General features: G+C 43.0%; 1 protein-coding gene across 4 annotated transcripts in view; it reads left to right on the forward strand.

The window, feature by feature from the left end:
- tet1 (tet methylcytosine dioxygenase 1) overlaps positions 1 to 20492 on the forward strand; it is a 28605-nt gene that overhangs the window by 4736 nt on the left and 3377 nt on the right. For 3 of the 4 annotated variants that reach the window (XM_042065200.1, XM_042065198.1, XM_042065202.1), the window contains 9 exons: positions 10937 to 10987; positions 13419 to 15672; positions 15938 to 16028; positions 16956 to 17049; positions 17535 to 17743; positions 18366 to 18516; positions 18780 to 18869; positions 19172 to 19309; positions 19974 to 20304. In XM_042065200.1, coding sequence (XP_041921134.1) covers positions 10937 to 10987; positions 13419 to 15672; positions 15938 to 16028; positions 16956 to 17049; positions 17535 to 17743; positions 18366 to 18516; positions 18780 to 18869; positions 19172 to 19309; positions 19974 to 20304 — 3409 coding nt within the window. The remainder of the gene's footprint in view (positions 1 to 10936; positions 10988 to 13418; positions 15673 to 15937; positions 16029 to 16955; positions 17050 to 17534; positions 17744 to 18365; positions 18517 to 18779; positions 18870 to 19171; positions 19310 to 19973; positions 20305 to 20492) is intronic. The other variant, XM_042065201.1, reaches the window with a different exon arrangement.

The raw sequence follows: 20492 nt of genomic DNA on the forward strand, positions 1-20492 counted from the left end.
CCACCCTCTATCTTTCTCAGTCCACACTTCCTGGTTTATAATCACTCTTACTGGTGGCTAAGACAGGAAGCAGGAAGAGTCTCTGTAACGGACATACTATGCCGGTATTTCCGTAGAGAGAATCTGTGGCAACATAGGCCTATTTCATGTGGAAACACAACCATTGTTTTCATGGCAGCTATGTTGCACTCGAGCCTAAGAGTGGTGGCAGCAATACGAATCTGTTGAGCATGTTTTTAACAAAGTCATAGCCTAAACGTTTGTTCCTTTTGATCAGTAGCTGGTAATGGAAACAGATATTCCCTTTTCCAGATAAGATTAGTCATTATGAAACACTAGTTTGGGCTTGTTTCTCTCTCTCACTCTCTCTCTCTCTCTCTCTCTCTCTCTCTCTGTGTGTGTGTGTGTGTGTGTGTAAACTAGTTTGTGCTCATGTACATGACTGTGTATGGGAAGGCATTGGATGGTGACAAGATTATACTAGCTCTGTAAACATATAATTTGGTACTCTGAAATGTAGGTCAATGTTCAACTGCTATCACATCTGTCATTTTAAGTATGGTCAGATTTTCTGTTAGGGACATTTTTGTCCGACTATTTGGGAGTGTTCCCTATTCAGGAAGGGAGTGGATGATTTTTGGAAGCAGTCCATGTTGCACTCTGCTGTGGGGACTGTGTTTGTGTGTATGTGAAAGGGGAAAGAAAGACAGAAAGAGGAGGTTCATTTAAACTACAAATGAAGGTCAGGTGTTGTTTATCTCCATGTTTATTCCTAAACACAGTATTCCTGCCTGTGTATTATTGAGGAATCCTGACACACCTGAAGGATGTGTGTTTTTTGCTTAGTCCTGTTTTAAAAGATAGTAATTGCACCCATATACTGTACCATCACAGATTACACCTGGTAAATATCTCCATATGGTTCATTCTTCATTTATCCCAAACTGAAGCATTACTAGCAGCATTTTATTCGGAGCTGGTAGAGTCATTAGTGTTGAAAACTCACTCTGCTCAGACTCATAAAATGCACACACTTTTTAAATCTTGTGCATGTGAAATGTTTTTGATGGTTAAACAGTCACTACCTAGAGATGTATTACGCCCAGAATGGTTGTTCACCCTAATACTGTACATCACCAGTAATGGTTCAGGCCTGTTCGGACAGGTGTAATACCTCAATGGGTGTGTGCTCTTCCAGTCAAACGAACCCAGTGTGCACCACTGGTTAGGACTGCCTCAGCAGGCTAATCAGGAATTGTCAATACTCATTCTGTACGATAGAGTAAGATGGTGAGTGATTCCAATTGTCAGAAGTCAGTGTTGTAGTTTTCTCATGGCTAACTAACAATGACATTACTCTGTTACTATGAAAAAACTTAATCAAAAACTAATCAAATAATTGGATTGGGCTTCCACTAGTAGGCCTCTATACTGTGTATTTCTCTTTACGTGTTCTTAATGGGCGTATAAATATGCTGGAGTCAGACTTATGAACTCCAGAATATCCAAGTGCTTTTCTCTGTCAGTGCTTACGACAGCCCTCTAGGCTGAAATAGCATGCATATTTCTTCCAGTCCATGCTGTAACCTGTTGGTCACAATCAATGCCGTAGTTCTTAGTGCTGGTGCTGTTTGGTATTATTTTTGTGCTTTATAAAGTGTGACTGTCATAATCAGTGTTAACAGAATGATCCTTTGTGCATTCCTTAACACCTGAGCCATCCTTGAGTATTTTGTGAATTGTTTCTTTTTTATATATATAATGTCCATTATTTGCATTCCCTGGGCAACAGTAGGAAAAGTGTTGTCACAGCTGACATTTGCCAGATCCCATCACAGCCACTCTGTTTGCGGCAACCACATCAAGAGAGAACAGTAGTACTTGCAGGAAAAGTGAGTCTCCTGTGGGCATGTATTTAGTGTTCAATAGAGTGTGCCACTGAGATGGAGCTGCCGCAGTTTGTGTTGTGAGTGGTACGTAGGTTTGCTTTACTTGGCACCATAGGAAAAAGTGAAACCAGGCAAATTGAACGGGTTGGAGGCGCTTTCATTCTCGCTGGTCTGGATTCAATCACTCCTGACAGCACTCTCCCGTCTCCTGGGATAGTGAGGCAATGCAGTGAAGATTGGGGTTTCTTCCTTAGTGGGACTTTCAACCAGGATTCTCATATAGAGTGTAAGGATGACCTCAGTAATAAGAATAATAGATTTTAGAGTGGTCTTACTTTGAAAGAAACTATGGTTATGTACATTATTCTTAGTACCCCAACGGAAGGGTGCCAAAAAATGGTACGGTATGGTACGGCACGGTATGGTTAGTTGTTCACAAATTCTGCCCATGGAAGCGCAAATAATTGCAAACTGTACTGTACCGAACTGAACCGTACCGCTCAGTGGAAACTCAGGCGTTACTCAGCACATTGCATATCACACTCTGAAGTTCCAACTGCAGGGTATTTTAAGTGATGGAGATGAGCATGTTTGTAGGCTGTATGAGAATACTCTATGTCATAGTTTCAACATCAAACTATATATGTTATGAATGAACATATACTTGCAGTGTCTACTGTATGTTGCACAAAACCCAAAGTGCCCTTTTCATTCAGTTGATGAGTTTTCATATTGTACTTCATTTAGTGTGCACTGGCCAGATCATAATTTGTGTGGCGTAGAGTCGTCCTCTGGCTGCTAACCTCATGCTGATGAGTTTTAAACAGACTGATCTCACGCCAAGACAAGAGTTTTCATCCCATAGAATCATCTAGAGTTTTACTTGGCACAGCTCAGTCATAACTCAATCACTGCCTCTCCAGGAAAACAAGTGGATGCTTGTCAGAGGAGTGTGGGGGTAGCCAAATGTTCTATTATAGCAATGATGCAAGGGGTTACAATAATGTAAAACCTGCTGAACTGTGCTTTTCATACTGTAAATATTGCTTGAGGTGCCTGAGTTAAGAAATGACATAATATCCATATAAGGCTGAAAATGCATACATGTGGATGGTCTATTGTAATTGTATAATTTTCTGGGCTGCTGTTTTCGTATGTGTCTCATGGATTACAGCAAGATTTACCCACAACTCACTTGTCACACATGCTGCTTTATAGCCACATGTCAGAAAGCAGTGGTTGCCATGGTCCCCCATATCACACTGACCTTGGACTGACGCAGAACACAGGCCCACAGATGGCCATTGCATGCTTATTCTTGAGTAGACTGGGTATACGTGTAGAGGGGATGTAAAAGTATTCATGGGCCCATGGGACTTCATGAGATACAATAGATGTCTCACAGTAGTGAGATGTGCTCATACAAATGCACATTCTTTTGAAAAACCGATGTGGCGTTGCAGGAGTGGGACTGGACTAAGTAACAGCGCTGTCTCTTCAGTGTGAGAGGAAATCCTGAACAAATAGGTGTGACCTCGCTGTGACCCCTGTCCACGCCCACCGCCTCGGCCTGCAGCGCAACATATAATGCAGAGAGGTAGCTGACTGCTGCTCTCCTCACGTTGACTGTGGCTGTCTATGGGACCCCAGCTGGTGGAGTTAACAGTTTTATCTGATGACAGCTCAAGGGTTTCATTATTTTAAGATAATGGGAAGAAAGTATTGGCCATAGCTCTTTTCTCCCAAACAATATCAGACAGGGAAGGAATTCCTTGTTGTAGTTAAGCCACTAAACCTAGTTTAGTTTCTGTGGAATTTAGCTGTGGAATTTAGGTGCCTCTGAAAATTGGTTGCCTACATTGCCAGCTTCAGTGGTAGCTGTTGGTTTATCACAGTTAACTGTTTAGCTGTTATCTGTTTGTCCCTGTTGGGAGGTACAAAAAGATACTACAGACTTTGAAGTGGAGGTGAGTGGGTTAACAGTCTGTGGACACTCACTCTCTCACTTTCTATCTCTGTTTCTCTCTTAGTCACACACACACACACACACACACACACACACACACACACACACATACTGTACACGCACACACCACACATACTCAAACACACACACACACACACACACACACACACACTCAAACACACACACGCACAAGCACACACACACACACACACACACACACACACACACATACACACTCAAACACACACACACACACACACGCACACACACACGTGACTGGAGAGAGTGTGCCAGGCGTGTGGGACTGGGCAGTAGGAGGGAAGGAGAGGGTGTGGGAATCGTGAAATGTCATTGTGAGAACCATTCACTGTGGTCATGAGGTGCACCGCATAAGCCAGCTACTAGCCTTGCTACATACCGTAATGCTACAACTCAATTCTGCTTTCTGAATAAAGCTCTTAGAATGGCTCATGGGCTGTGGGCAACGTTCTTCTGTTATTTCATTTGGGCCTCAGCAATTTGGACCGATACCATTGCACATTTAAAAAGATTTATATCCCCTCAGTGCCAGCTCTGCATAAGGACTGAATGGCGGTAATGAGCAGAAATTCTCTCTCTGCTGGGCTAATGTAAACATTATAGCTGCAGCTGAAGGTAGAACGTCTGGACATTCAGAAAGTCAGAGAAGCAGGATAGTGTTGCCTGTCTCGCGGGATTCTTCTCTCTGTCTTTATAGACCTTCTGTGGAGGACTGGATTGAATGCCAATTAAAGGTAAACATTTTGAATTGCATGTCTAGCATAAAGCATTTCTGACCCAGGTGTATTATTCCTGTGTTTGCTGAGAGAGTCAGGTACCTGTAGCTTTTGTTATAGAGGATATGAACTTGAAGCATGGCTTTGTTTGGAAAGTTAAAGAAACCATATTACAGAGTGTGGAGCACAAATGAATGGTTGCACCCCCTCATGCAGCTTCGTAGTAGGTGCCAAACTGTATAGTGGAAAGAGATATTCCTATAGATATTCCTATTCCTATTAGAAAAGCTACAGAAAGTTTTATTTCCAAAGACACTTGGTTGTGATTCTGGCCTGTTTCTCTTTCTGGTTTGCTTTTTGCCCTGTTCCATCTGTGAGCTTGTGTGCCATGATTTGCTGATTCTGAGTCTCAGCTTTAGCTTTGAAGCCGTGCCACTTGATTTGGCGTTTTGAATAGAATCCATCCACTGTGCCTTGGTAAAAGCTCACAATGGCTATCTGGGGACGAACAAAGACAGACTGAGAATCAAACACTTAGGCTAAATTGGAAGAAAAGAAAGACCACCACATTCAGACTTTCTGCTTCGGATTAGCCTAGCTACTGAATAGAGGACTTTGTTGAAGTTGTTGGATTCTTACGTTATAATCCAGGGGTGTTAATGTGAAATTGGCTGTGCTTTGGTGGTATCAGAAATGTGAGATTTTTAACCAATGGTCTTTAGCAGCTTTTGTCTCATTCTGTATTTGATCCAAGCCCGATATCTTATCCATTTCAGTCAAGAACTTGGCCAATGGGTGTAGGTGCATGGTCCATCAGGGATGTGATAGGTGCAGTCATACAACTTGATTCTTCAACAGCAGAGGCATTTCAATACTTTGTACACCATACGAGGTACGACCCAGGAACAGAATACCTTGGCTATTTTCATGTATTCACCAGAAGTTGTGGATACCTTGCACTTGTCTTTTGCAGCTTTCCTTCAAACTGATGCACCTGTGCCGCTAATCAGCTTAGAGAACTGGTTAATCGTAAGCTAGTATTGCTAGGCTAGTCACCGCTATGCTTACTGCCATGTGAACCCCATGCACCTTTAATCCTATAGAGTAGTCTAACTTGTGCTTGTGGAACATTTACAAGGGAGTCTTTTCTGCTCATTTATGTCTGTGACACCTGCAAAGTATTGTTGGTTGATAGGATGTCACCTTGAATATGTGTTTCCATGACTGATGTCGGTCTCGTGGTGCTCACGGTATTGATGAGCCTCCAGATTGGCCCGAACAGGCCAGTGGCGGGGATGTCACCCCTGACAATGCAGCAGCCCCGAGACCTGCTACTCTGCACTCCCTCAGCCTCTGGCCTCTTCAGATCCCCCACATCTGTTTCCCATCAGAGCAATCTCTGGCTTATGACCTGTTCTCTTCAAACTGAAACAGGATCTAATGAACCTCCACCCCCCATATGTAGTCATGTCCCGGAGCATGTGAGTTCAGCACCATGCACCCTGCTTTGCTCTGTTTACTCTTTGTCTACATGTGGACTACTCTGAACCCTGATTCAGCAAAAAAGAAGGAGTGCAAACTTGAGGCAAACAATCTCTGTAGGGTGCTAACAAGCAAGGGCTGATGATCGCCCATCTCTCCATCCTAGCTGGCCAATCCTTCCGAACCAAAACTCTCTCAGTGGCTAGATGTAGTGTGTGCATGTGTTGGATTGATGCACCTTGGACTGTGGAATCTTTGGAACAGTTTTGGACATGATGATTTAGGAACCACGTTGGAAAAGACCTTTTAATATTTAATCCAAAATGGGAAGACAGTTTTTATTGTGTGTCTGAAAAGATTTGATTTGCAAGCTGCACAGAACAGGCTTTTCATGGGAACTGAAAGTAAAATCTCAGTTAAATGGCTGACATAAGCTAAACTGTTTATCATCTGTTGTCAAAAATCTAGCCACAGTGCCATTCTAATCTACAAAATTATATTTATTTATAAATGAAAATGACTGTGTTAAACACAGTTTTGTGTAGTCTGTTCAATCAATGATTTGCGTGTAGCATTTGTGTTCGGCGTGAGGCTGGCATGCAGTAGCCTCCTATACAGCATTGAGACCAAACACAATTTCGGCTCTTGGCTACTGTTGCTGACTCGTCCTATTTATGATAGCCAATTAAATTTGCCCTTAAGCTTGTGTATAATAAGGTGTGTTATGGTTCAGCACACTCAACCAACCTAACCGGCTCACCACGTCTGTGCTGAGGTGATCACAACAAGTTTAAGTTCCCTTAAAAAGATAAGTTAACACAATATGCATTTACAGTTTTTCTCGATTGCTTTGATGCTTGTGTCAATTCTGACATCACGTTTTTAAAACAGTTAACACCCATGTCTGAACAAAAGCACACTGGCCAAAATGACACATTTTGCTATTTCTCAAAACACTTACAGCAAAAAGCAAATTTTGCCTTCAATCAACACATCCTGTTGTCAAATCACTGTGTGATTTCAATCAGTCATTAAATACTGGACAACAAAATGCAAAGTATAGTTCTCAATATTAGCATTTTTGCTATGTCTGTTCCATTTCTTAATTTTTCTGGTATCAGAAAAAACTGTGAAAAGACTATATATACTGAATAAAATATAATTGTATTCATTCCTCCCAAGATGTAACTGTGATTGTATGACTTACAGTAAGCACCTAGAATTTTTTTTTTTTATTGAACTACTGAACTACACAAAACAGAAATGGCATCTCTTATGGATAATGAATTATTGCTGATTGAAGAATTGTGCAAAGAAGTTTCACACGGGTGTATCAGAAATTCAGATTTCAAAGTTTTAGAAGGAATTCCTAGCAGAAGAAACTAATTCTGCAAGGAATCTCTACCACCTGTGAAAAGATGTTTTCCTTTTGTTTACCGCGGGGAAACCAATAGAGTTTAGGGTCTTTGAATGGCATCTGTGTTAACTGTTTTGCAAAAGGGTGTGAGAAATGTGTGAACCCAATGAAAACTATGAACACATTCACAAGAGATGACTTCTGCTGTGCAAAGAAGGTGTTCATGAAGACCAAATGGATCCAGTTTCTTTAAGCAGGTCAAAGCGATCAAGAAAAACTGTAACACACTATGAGGTAGACTATCTCATACAATCTAGTCTATCTAGACTATGTCATACGATTTTGCTTTTTAGAGTTTAGCACAAATTGTAGCACTCAGCTGCTTGAAATTATGATTGATACTGTAGGTAATATAAACATCCTCATGTGGCCACTGAATGAAGCAATGCAGGATTTGCTCAGTTAAGACACTATTTTATTGGTTCTATGTGCCCTTAACTGTGGATCAAATTCCAGACCTCCGTATTTTCACTGTGGCACTAGGTCCTTTAACAGCGTGTGACAGCTGGGGACAGATCCAGGCATGGAGTCATGCTTTCCCAAGTTTGTCACCAGTTGCTTCTGTAAGTAGCCTGAAAGTAATCCACCCCTTTTCCTGCCATTTATGCATCTAAGTGCCCCATGAACACTTTTTTCCCCCCGGAGATGGAAGACAAAATGGGGAAACATTCCTTCCGAACACCTGACAGAGGAATATACTGCCAGTGGCGCATACACCGTTACCTGCCTTTTGCCAGATGACACCTAGACATATATGCCTGGACCTTCTTTGGCACTGTGCTGAAAGGGGAGTGATTAATGCCCCAAGTGTTGGCAGTTAATGAACGCCGGGCAGCTTGTTAAAGACTAACATATGGGACATTTTAAGACCGAGCAATTATAGCACATTTATGGAGTGAGACCAAGAACGTGGAAAGGTTGTTGTGGGCTACCTTTTGCAGCATACATTATCAATCTCCATTGCTGGTTGAATGTTCTAAACACTCAACAGACCCACATTCTCAACTGTAGTTTGTATATAATTCAACAGCTGCACATTTTTCTTTGTAGTAGCCAGTTAATGTCTGAAAGAAGTAATTGGCCAGACAGAACAGCACTTGTATTGAACAGTTAAGTTCAATCAAAATGGGTTTAATCATGTTGTCATGCTGGCATGCAAATATAAGACTATGGTTACATGTGTCCTATACATAAGATTGATGATTGAGTGATTGAGGCTGAGTGTAAGCTAGTTCTTTTTTCTATGCTGCTACTTGGTGTGGCTTTCTGTAACTGGCAAGGTAGTTCATATGAAATAATGTGTTGTCTCTGAAGGAGTAACAGGAGTATAGTAAAGAAAGGAAAGTAAACAGTGCTGTGCAATAGCAGTGGTTATGAAACCTTTTCTTGGCCAGCATTTTTTTGTGGGACCACATGCTGGTATTTGAGCACAGTTAAATGATTAAAATAATTCATTGTGTCCACCAACCTTGGTGGTTCCACTTAAGACAGCCCTCATGACATTGAGTGTGTCCAGGCAAACACAAACAGTGTGGTTGCAGTTGATAACACAGATTCCTCCATTTACATGCTGAGGAGAAGAGCTTGACTGTCCGTTGCTAATCTTGCCTGACCAGTTCAGAATGGTTTGCTAAAGCATGAAACCTGTCACACCACCTCTGCAAACACATAGAGAAGCGTGACTCACATCAACACATTCTTGGAACAGTCTCTGAGAGATTTGACAGCCTTTACATATCGAGGTAAAGTTCTCTGATCTTCTCTTGGCAGTGAAGACCTTGTCTTGTTTTGTCTGTTTGCTGTCCCAGCAGGCACCGTTTGCTTGCTTGTTAGTCTATGTATTCTCAGAGTTTGGAATGTCTCTATGAAGGTATAATCTGATGGAATGTTTGTCTGGGCGTGTGTGTGTGTGTGTGTGTGTGTGTGTGTGTGTGTGTGTGTGTGTGTGTGTACAGTACTGAAGTATTGTATTTAGAGACATAGAGGGAATGCTTGTTTTGTGTACCTGGTGCTGATGCCAGGAAATCTGGATGGTGTTCTAGCTAAGCTAACTAGCGAATGTCAGTGCTCCCCTATTCTTGCATGATCCCTGTCGCCACGTGTTTGTCTTCAGACAGGAATTAAACTTGTACAATCCGCCGGCTGGCACTTAAGTTGTACTGCTCATGGTGAGGTTGTATGTCATTACATTGCCTTTGAACACAGAGCCGGATGCAAATACAGCAGTGGTGTGGGTGGGTGTCTATGGCTACCTACAGTATGTCTGTAGTGTAGTGGACTGTATAGACATTTTAAAATGTGATCTAAATGTTTTAAATTATCTTTAAAATAATTTACATTATTAAGCTGTGTTTTTGATTGTTCCAAGTTAGTTAGTACACAGTTTAAAGGTGCCAGAATGTCTTTTGTGCAAAGAAAGGAATTGCAAAGTTTAACAAGATATACATATCCCTGGTTTCAATTTAGAAATAGTCTCTTTTTGCAGTTGAACTACCCCAAAAACCTCAAATTTCAAAATGTTATTATAAGAGCAGCTTTAATTCCCTGAAGTGAAAGCTTGCACCAGCGCACTGAGTGCAGCCATACACTCTCAAATTGGTCAATATTTTATTTCAAGACATAATATCACTTATGATTTAAATGTATTTTGTGTCTGTTCTTATTGTAATATAATTACATTATTATTATGTGTGTGTGTGTGTGTGAGAGAGAGAGAGAGTTGATTTGAAGTCTTAATGTAGGTTAATGCTGACCCTGAGGCCAAGCTCATTCAGTAAATCCTTATTTCCAACTCCAGTCCGGTTCGAAGCGTGTCCACTCCACAGATTGGGGCTTTCCCGTGAGCGGAGTTGTAGAGTAAAAACCCACATAGGGGATCCTTTGTTTAGGAGGGTCTAGGCATGGAAGATAATTTACAAGCCGCTAACGTCCCCACGCGATTGGCTGACTAGGTGCTGTCTGCATCTGCGAGAGGCATGCGGTACGCGTCTGCAGCACCAGCAGTCCGCGGCTGCTCCTCAGCACTCTGATCATGACACCCCGGGCAGTCGGCTGAGAGATCTGCTACTGTAGCCAGTTATTCTTTTGAAGCTCAAGGAGGCAAGATGGCTACCTTTTAGGATATGTTGCCCAAAATTGAGGGTCTGCCTCTGAGGAGAGGGAAGGTAACCCCCTCTACACCCCAACCCCCCCCCATCCTGGGCTTTTTGTGAAATCCATTGTCTTCTTGGGACCAGACGCTCAGTATATGTGCCTTTGCATGTTGTGTGCTTTGTGTGTGTGTGTGTGTGTGTGTGTGTGTGTGTGTCCGTAAATATTTCTATGCATGAATGTGTCTGTGTGCGTGTGTGTGTTTGGGTGTGTAATGTTGGTATCACAGTATCACCCGTCACCGAGGACTTATGTTTTGGTTCTGCTTTCCTTTCAGGTGGGCAGCAAGGATATAGCCAAACTAGTGAAAAAGAAACGAGTTTCCAAGGTAACAGACATCTCTTTTTCACCTTCTGGCCATGGTAGCGCATGTTGCTTGTGCTTCTTTCTTCTTTTTTTGGCAAATAACAGTCCGATTTTGGCACCTGCTGTTCTATTGAAAGAGGAATGCAGTATTTGTGGCTGGCAACTGCTCCGGTGCAGGGCAGTAGCATTTTCACCTGTGCTAAGATTAGTCATTATGGTGTGGTTTGGTGAAGTTCAGAGGCAGGAAAGGTACATTCAATGAATGAAGCATCTACTCACTGAGACTTCAGAGAAACACACACATCAGGAAGGAAGCATTTTTTTTTTTTTTACAGAGCACGTACAACTTTGTGTGAGAAGTGAGTTAGTTCTTTTGCTGCTAATATTCATCTGTAGGTAGCTGAAAGCAGTTTGCACTGATACATGTTAAAATGTCTCTTAAACATGTTTGTCAGTTTTAAAATAATGAAAATAGCAGACTAAGAAATATGAGACATCACAAGTCCTGTTTTATTTACAATTTAGTAACTCAAGAATCATTTCTGTTCTCCTGGCCAGTTCAGCTATGACAGCTTTTTTTTTTTTAAATGTTATTAATGACTGCCCAGTTTGATGCTCATGTTTCGCATAGTATATTTAAAACAACTGTGAGTGCCTTTGTTCTCACATGTACATAGTTCAGTCTGCTTAATATGATGCAGAGATAGTCATGTTATCCCTTGTCTCATGTTCGGCGTGGATACTCCCTCTGTTGTGACTTCTCTGGGTAACTCTTGCTCAGGGAGGCTTCTTACGATTTTGCAAGCAGTCGTCGCTCTTGTTGCCGTGTGTGTGTGTGTGTGTGTGTGTGCTCAAACAGTGCTCAAAATGACAGTTACATATAAATTATTCTGTAGTATGCATGAAGCTGCAGTATTCATGACTCCATGCATATTTTCGGTCAAACTGTATGTAAGCTGAAGATTGGAGAGTAGCTTAAGCCTTAAGTCTTCCCATAAATACTTGACTTTGGAAACAACTCAGATAACACTTCACCACCTCTGATTTCCTAACACAGACTCAGCCACAACACTGGAAAGTCTGCCATTGCTTGATTCCATAATGAGTTGATGCTACAATCCCAAAATAACTTTTTTACTTTTTTGTTAAACTATGCCTTTGGAAACAGGCGATATAACAAACTTTGGAAACAGCAGACATAACAAAGATGGTTAGCAAAGATGGTTAGTAATATCCTCCCCAGACTGCTTATTTTGTGTTTCATCACTGACTGAAAGCAGTAGTGGTTGATTTCTCCTCTTGCTTTGTATTTAAGAGGTAGCACATTGCATAGGCTCCCAAATGATTGCCTCACTCTTGTGTTGGCCAGGCTGTTGCATCAGTCCTCTCTTGCTGGAAGGTGGAGATGGTGTGTAGGAGAGCGCATAAAGACAATTATCAGATGTGCTGAGATTAGTCACACACCACAAGGAGAAAATGTAATCTTGTGCTAAACTCAAATCAAAAGCTCATGCTGTAAATATTGATGCGTTCTGTCTATGAATCTTTGACCTGATGAAGCCGTCTAGTAGACTAGTCTATAGAGTCAACTTGCTGGGTCAAGCAATTACTGCTCCAGTCCTCAGACCTGTATATTGAGATATGAGATATTTTGACACATCTGAATATTGTGTGTTTGTGTGTGTGTGTGTGAGAGAGAGAGAGAGAGAGAGAGAGAGAGAAAGAAAGAGAGAGAGAGAGAGAAAGAGTGTGTATGAAAGGGGTATTTCCTACTATGTATGGAAAGCTTGCTGCAAATCAAAATACAGCAGAGTTTAATCCCTTTACTATATATCATGGTATCAGACTTAATAATTTTTTATATGTTGTTGTCTTCTACCATAAGCTCGTGCAAAATGTAGGATTTGTGTCAGTGGGAAAACTATGTTGTGTCATAAAAGGAAACACTATGTTTATGATTCTGGGGATACTCTGTCCACACGCATTGTTACAACAGCTACTCACCTCAAAAACGAGACTACATTTGTAATTACTGAACCTGAACCTGAGACTTTTGAGTACAGTCTAATAAACACAAGCTATCCACAATTCTGTAGAGACAGTTTTTATGGTTCTCAACACAGCCTTTATTAAACCGTTGCTATTGTCTTATAACCCTGTTAAATAGCACATTCTAATTCTAATCTAATGTCAGTTTATTTATATAGCATGTCTAAAAACAACAGCAGTTGACCAAAGTGTCTGTACATGGGAAAAAAGGTTTAAGGTTTGCCCAGAAAAGTGGTCACGCTTCACTATTTGTAAACACAGAGCTTTGGGCATATCCCAGACTTCGTGACCATGCTGTGGCACAGGCTGCCATGCAAAGCCCAGGGACTTATTATGGTCTGCAGGAGGATGTTGGAGCCGAACTTGAGTTGAGTCATCCATTCTGTGTGTTTGTTTGGGCCCAGGTTGAGACGGAGGTGATCTCAGTAAATGGCACAAAGGTGGAGCAGATGGAGGACACCTCTACGGCCGAAGAGAAAGATGGTGACTCATCGCAAGCCCACGCTGCCCCGTCGGACGTCCTCCCGTCGGACGCCCTTCCCACAGTCCAAATGGCAGCAGCAGCACCCCTCTTTGAGAACGAGCTAGGGACCTCTGATACCGATGCACTTACTAGTCAAAGCCTTTCACTGAATTTACCCAACGGTGCTGGGAACCGCACACCGAACGCAAGGAGGGATGCTGGTTGTGCTTCCCCTTCCTTAGAGAGAGTGGTCATTGTGCAACCCCAACACCAAACCGAGGCACTTCCAGAAAGCACTGTCCCACTGAAGAAAATCAAGATGGAGGAGCCGTGGGTGTTGACAGACGGTCAGACAACGTCACATTCAGAAAGCAGTGATGGCTATGAGGATGCACTGTCTACTTTGGCAGCTGTAGTTTGTTTTTCCATCACTGACAGAAAGGCCTTGGAGGAGAAGCTTTTCGGACCTCGGCCTTCAGTTGTGTGCTCAGTGAAGACCGAACCAGAGGACAATTCACACGAGTTTAAGTCATATCAGAAATCTGTGGGCATCAGTCCACTTACTGACACACTCCAAGAGCAAGAGCAAAAAAATTCAGACAAATGTGTTAAAGACTCTGGAAGTCCCTTACCAAGTGTGCAAACTTTGGTGGAGCAAAGGAACTTAAGTCTAGAACAGGCCATAGCTATTGAGGCGCTGACTCAACTGGCTGTGTTGCCTCAAAATATGCCCATAAAAATGGAAAACAGTAGTCTGGATACCAGGTCAGAAAGCAAACCAGCTGCAACCGTCGCTCCAGTAGAAAACATACCTCTTTTGGGAGTTAAATCAGTGTCAGATGTTGCTTCAAACAAGGTCTCCGTGATCAGTTCATCACTGCACCAGACCTCGGTCATCCACAGCCCTCTAAACAGGCAGGGTAGCGCTAGCCACCGCAGCACATACACTTCAGACAAGCTGTCTTTGCAGCACCTCCTGAAAGCTAGTTCGGATTGTGAAAGGCTACCCCTCATCCCAGAGAAAGGTCTGAAGAGGACTGCCAGCCAAGCACTTTGTAAAGCAGAGAAGTCAGAGGGCACTTATAAGGAGTACAAGCAGCCGGAGAGAACGCCAGGCAAAGGCTCAAGGAACAAAGATGAGGAAGAGGTGGCCATGCAACTGGCTCAGCTTGCATTCATCATTGAGTCTCGCCAAACGCAGACACAGTCAGGCCATCCCTCCCCGTACTCAGAAAATAATCCCCCAAAGGGAATGCCTGTTCAGGCCATCAAGTACAACAGTCATTCACTAGCACAAAACCTGAAAAAGACCCCTATGAAAACAGCGAAAACAACGCCATCAAAACCCAGAGTTTCAAAAAAGAAGGGACTTGAGATTAATGGAGACCCCACAGGAGAAACTCCAACCAACCATAGGGCTCCTCTATCTAGACGAACACCCAATGGCAAGACTCCCGTTAAGACTAAGGGTCAGAAAGTGTTTTCTCAGCAGAATATGAACCATAAAAGGAACCCATTTCTTCCACAGACTCAGATAGACTTAAACAGATACATTGCAGAAGCACAGTTACAACGTGAGAGATGTCAGCTCTCTTTCGGCGGCCCACTCAAGGGAGAGCACTTGGAGTCCCAGACTCCTCCGGGCCTGGCCATCCACAGTATAAACCATGTGAAAACCGGACCCATCAATCTGAATCATTCCCATGCCAAACACCCCATGCTACATCCAAACGGACATCCCATCCAACAGAACGGCCACATCGACGGCACACAGGAGGGGAGGCGTGAATGTGAACGACAGGCGATTTCTCAGGTATTCAGGTCCTGTGATGTGCTGAATCATGGTGCTAAACCACAGGGTCACCCCAGTGTGTCCACCCCTCCTGGTGCTGTGTCCACCCACCGACCCGACATGCAGAGCGTAACGAGCAGCTATTCCAATGACCAGCAGCAGCCTCGCCGAGATCAAGAGGCATATTACAAAGTGGAAACATCTGGCTCAGTCACTGTTTTGTCGACGTCAACTATAAATGTGGAACCAGGGGTAGATTATCCCAGAGAGTACACTCCTACTAAGGACACACTCAACAGCTTCCTGGAGTCCCCTCTGAAGTTCTTGAACACACCAACTAAGAATTTACTTACGCCACCTCCCAAAAAAGGTGCACCAGAGATGCCCAGTTGTGACTGCATGGGTAAGTCATCCACTCTCTTGATCAACGTGATAGCCTTACTGTATTTTAGACAGTAAATTGCTGTCTTTGACAGTTATGTGTGTATGTATAATCCTAATACCTATTACAATTCATCCATTTAATTCAAGTTGTTCCATTTGAAACTCAAAAATGATTGAGCTGTTCCTTCATGTAGTACTGTATGTTTCCAGGGCCCCAAGACTTGTGCCTGTTATGAAGTGTTATTTTAATGTGAAGTTTACTTTCATCTTGTTTCTGATTGCAGAACAAATCATAGAGAAAGAGGAAGGCCCATTCTACACACACCTTGGATCTGGCCCAAGTGTAGCAGCAGTAAGGGAACTGATGGAGAACAGGTAGAACACTATGAAGGGTCTGTGTTCACATGGCCTTTTTTTCACAGTGACTGTTGTAAAAGGAAAGCATTGCTAAGCCTGATACACACTCTGTGCAAGTTCAGACAGGAAACCCCTGGGCTGCTTGCAGAGGGGCCCACGGGTGACTTTATAGGCGGGTTTGTACCATGTTTTATAGATTTAAGGGACCTTGGGCCTCATGCAGCAACATTCTCTTATATTCTCTCTTCATTTTTCTGTTAAGAGAAAAAATGAGAGGAGCTCCAGGTGTACCTCCACCATCCAAATCTGCTGCCTTACCCACTTGATCATAAATTGGAAAGGAGGAAAGGAGTTGTACAGTGAGCACACATGCCACATGTCCAAGCATCTAAGTGCATCTAAGAGCAGTAGGCATATGTAAGCTGAAAAATATCATCCAAGGGTTTTTATAGTCTTAACTGGGATCAGTTGACCCCAGTTTTCATTAGCTCACACATTTAATCATTGAAATGACTCTTAAACATAAAATAACTGTAGTTGATTATATGATATTTGTGCATTTTTTAAAATGGACAAACCATTTGTGGATTTTTTTCTTATCTTGGTATTAGAGCGCTCTTTTATCACTCAGGGTCATAAGCCCACTGTCCATCTCTCTCTCTCCCTCATTTCCTGTCTAATCTTCCTGTTCTGTCAATAAAGTGCAGAAAAGCCCCCCAAAAAAGGAAAACATTGGCAAATCCCAGAAATCAGTGGATACTAACAATATAACAAGAAATAGCCAATATGAACAAAAACAAGAGGAAATTTGTTTGTAGAACGCTTCCTGCAAGCTGTCTGTTACCAACAATTATTTTTCTATTTTGAACTAGTTAGATTCTTAAATGAGGGTAAAAAACCTTTGATGAAATGATGCGTAAAGGTAGTGCTGTGGATTGGTTGCAGGTATGGGGAGAAAGGGAAGGCAGTGCGAGTGGAAGTGGTGGTGTACACTGGGAAAGAAGGCCGGAGCTCTCAGGGCTGTCCGATTGCCAAATGGGTAAGATTATTTCTACTCAACATCGATATTTATATAAAATGTAAGCTGTGTTGCCATTATGCAACAAGCCTGTTATACCATGCATACTATAGAGCAGTGGTTCTTAAACTGGGGGTCGGGACCCTCAGGGGGGTCGCCAAAAATATTGGAGGGGTCGCGAAATGATTTGCAATCTGGATTAAAGACATTTTTCTAAAGGTTTTTAGTCAAACGCTGCCATTGACATAATGCCTTTGGTGTTGACATAGCCTACCTATGAGAGAAGACATTTTCGGCCTCTACTTCCAATGCCCATCTTGCAACATTTGAAAACCAAATTCCGCTGGTTAGAGAGAAGGGGGTCGCGAGATTTGCCCCATGTTTTTTCGGGGGGGTCGCCAGACAAAAAGTTTAAGAACCACTGCTATAGAGGTCATTCACAGGCAACTTCATGAATATTTCTGTTTGGTTCTGTTGGATGTCTGGCTGGGCCTACTTGTCTGCAGGTGATCCGGCGGGGCAGTGAGGAGGAGAAGCTGCTGTGTTTGGTACGCCACCGCACGGGGCACTGCTGCCAGGACGCCGTGGTGGTCATCCTCATCCTGGCCTGGGAGGGGATCCCACGCACCATGGCCGACCACTTGTATCATGAGCTAACCCAGACACTCTGCAAGTATGGCTCCCCCACCAGTCGCCGCTGTGGCCTCAACGAAGAGTGAGTAGCTCCCCAGCCTGGACCTATGAGCAACTTGCAAAGTGTGAATGAATAAACGTGAATGTAAATGCAAGAGACAAAAAGGCTTGGCTTTAAACATAGTGAGCTGCTATGGTCTTGGCATCACTTTCAAGCTATATAGATAATTGATAACTCTTCCGTTTATAAGCCACAGCTGAGGTAAAAGTGACAATGATATCGGGAGAGCATCAAACAAAGCAGCAGATGTTTATTCAAATTAGGCAAGCCTTTTCAATTCAGCCCTCTTCATAACCAAGAGCATAAAAGTATTCTGCCAGCGTGTTATTGGCTATGCATGGCTAACACTTTATAGCCAAAGGATAAAAGCCTATTGTCAAAGTTTGGGAAAAAAAGAGTTAATTGTTGAAAGGGAACATGGGCTATTGTAAGATGAGGTAATTATAGTGTGCATGCAAAATGAAGGTCAGAACAGTCGCCACGAAAAGAACAATGAGATGGTCAAATCCAAATTCAGAAATTGTCATCATGATGTGTTATGGATCCCAGAAACTTCTGGAGTTACGTAAAATGGAGACCTAATATATTTCACAGTGCTCTAACCCATACTTCTGTGCTATTTCTCCATTTCCCCTTCACTCAGCCGTACGTGTGCGTGCCAGGGCCTGGACCCAGAGACCTGCGGAGCCTCCTTCTCATTCGGCTGCTCCTGGAGTATGTACTTCAATGGTTGCAAATTTGCTCGCAGCAAGGTCCCCAGAAAGTTCCGCCTGCTTGGAGACTACCCAAAGGAGGTGAGCAAGACTTCGGAGGCACTGTAGTATCTCCATAGCGATGCACTGTAGTATCTCCATAACGATGCACTGTAGAGTTTAGTGCTTAGTGCTTCTGATATTTGTGTGTGTGTACAATAAAACGATGTGCACAGTAAGATTAGGTGCCTCCCAGTGGTCATATATTGCTAGAACACGTCTCATTATTTCCCCCCCCCCCTTAAGAAGTGAGTGCATTCACAAATGATCATTTGTAGTACTGAGAGGATGTCTTTCTCTTTTAGGAGGGCAAACTGGAGGATAACCTTCAGAACCTAGCAACAGACTTAGCCCCCTTGTACAAAAAGCTGGCACCAGAGGCCTTTCAAAACCAGGTGAGTCCTCAGGTCTAGATGTGGAGTGCCCATGTCTGTCACTGAGCCAGCCTGGTACTGCTTTGATCCTGTGTTCATACTATGTTGTATGTCATAAATGTATTAATCATATCCTATAACAACAGTGGTGCCTCATTTTTCTTGGCACAGAATGTTTGATAAGAATTTAATAATAAGAAGAATTTGTTTGTATTTTTGAATTTAAACCCACTGTGTGCTTCAGATATGTCACCATGTATTGAAAGAGATGTGTGTAGTGAGACATGAATGAGTGGGTTATGCAAATTAATCCCTGTTCACAGGTGGACCACGAGCAGCTGGGCAGAGACTGTCGACTGGGTGTGAAGCAGGGCCGGCCGTTCTCTGGGGTGACTGCATGTGTGGACTTCTGTGCTCATGCACACAGGGACACACACAACATGAACAACGGGAGTACTGTGGTAAGCCACAACGCTGTGTGTACAACAGATAATCACAGTTACCGGGCAACAATTCCAGTTAAATATGCATGCAGTCAAATAGAGTATTGTACAGAACGGTGCTGCAGATAGCAGTTAGTTCTAATGAAGCCACGCTTCCACATTCTGAAAACAATCCTCTATTAAACCAGGCTTACACTGTGCATGGAGAGAATCAGACGGTTTATTCTGCATGTCTGTACTGTCAAGTTATGTGACAAAATACTTCAGTTCCAAATGTGAACCTTCATTGGGAATCCTTGAAATCTTACTGAATACACAAACATCCAGTTCCACCGTGTAAATGCGAAATCATTCATCCTATCATCTGATCAAAACACTGCAATATAAGCCTGGCATTAAACAGGACAGCAGAAGCCATATGAAATATTCTCTCCTGAAGAGACATGATTCTTTCACACAAACATATGGGTATTTGTGGGCGTTTAAGGGCGTTTTTGAGAGGTAACCAGGTATGCCATGCTTTTGGAGGTGCAAACAAACACTGCATTGCTATTGAAATCACATGGTAAGGAACCAGAAATCCGATTGTTTGCACCTCCAAATGGACGGTGGCGAACGTATGTGAAGCGAGTTTGTGTGAAAGAATAGATGACTGACCGCAGATCTCCTTCTCTCTGCATAGGTATGCACTTTAACTAAGGAGGATAACCGAGCAGTGAGGAATGTACCAGAGGATGAGCAGCTGCATGTGCTGCCCCTTTACAAGATCTCCGAGACGGACGAGTTTGGCCGAGCGGAGGGCCAGCGGGCCAAGATGGAGACCGGGGCTCTGCAGGTGCTCTCGGCCTTCCCCAGGGAGGTGCGACTGCTGGCTGAACCGGTCAAGTCTGCCCGCAAGAGGCGTCTGGAGGCCAAAAAAGCCTCCGCAGATAAACAGCATAACAATCAGGACAGGAAGCAGAACACCCCAGGCAAGGTCAAAAGTGAACTCTTCAAAGGGACTCCTGACAGAGGTAAAGCAATTATGTTAGAACCAGGAAGTAGCCTGGCTCTGGCCATCCCACATTCACTGCATTCACAAAATTATGGTTTGAAACTGTCCCATCACATTAAGAGCCTGTGGCCTTTAAACAGGTTTCTTTGAAGATGTACGTAATGCATAATAACTTCCTCTTAAACCAGTAAATGTTTCATTTTGATG

Source organism: Alosa sapidissima, chromosome 16 (genome assembly GCF_018492685.1).
Source record: "Alosa sapidissima isolate fAloSap1 chromosome 16, fAloSap1.pri, whole genome shotgun sequence".
Classification (NCBI taxonomy): domain Eukaryota; kingdom Metazoa; phylum Chordata; class Actinopteri; order Clupeiformes; family Clupeidae; genus Alosa; species Alosa sapidissima.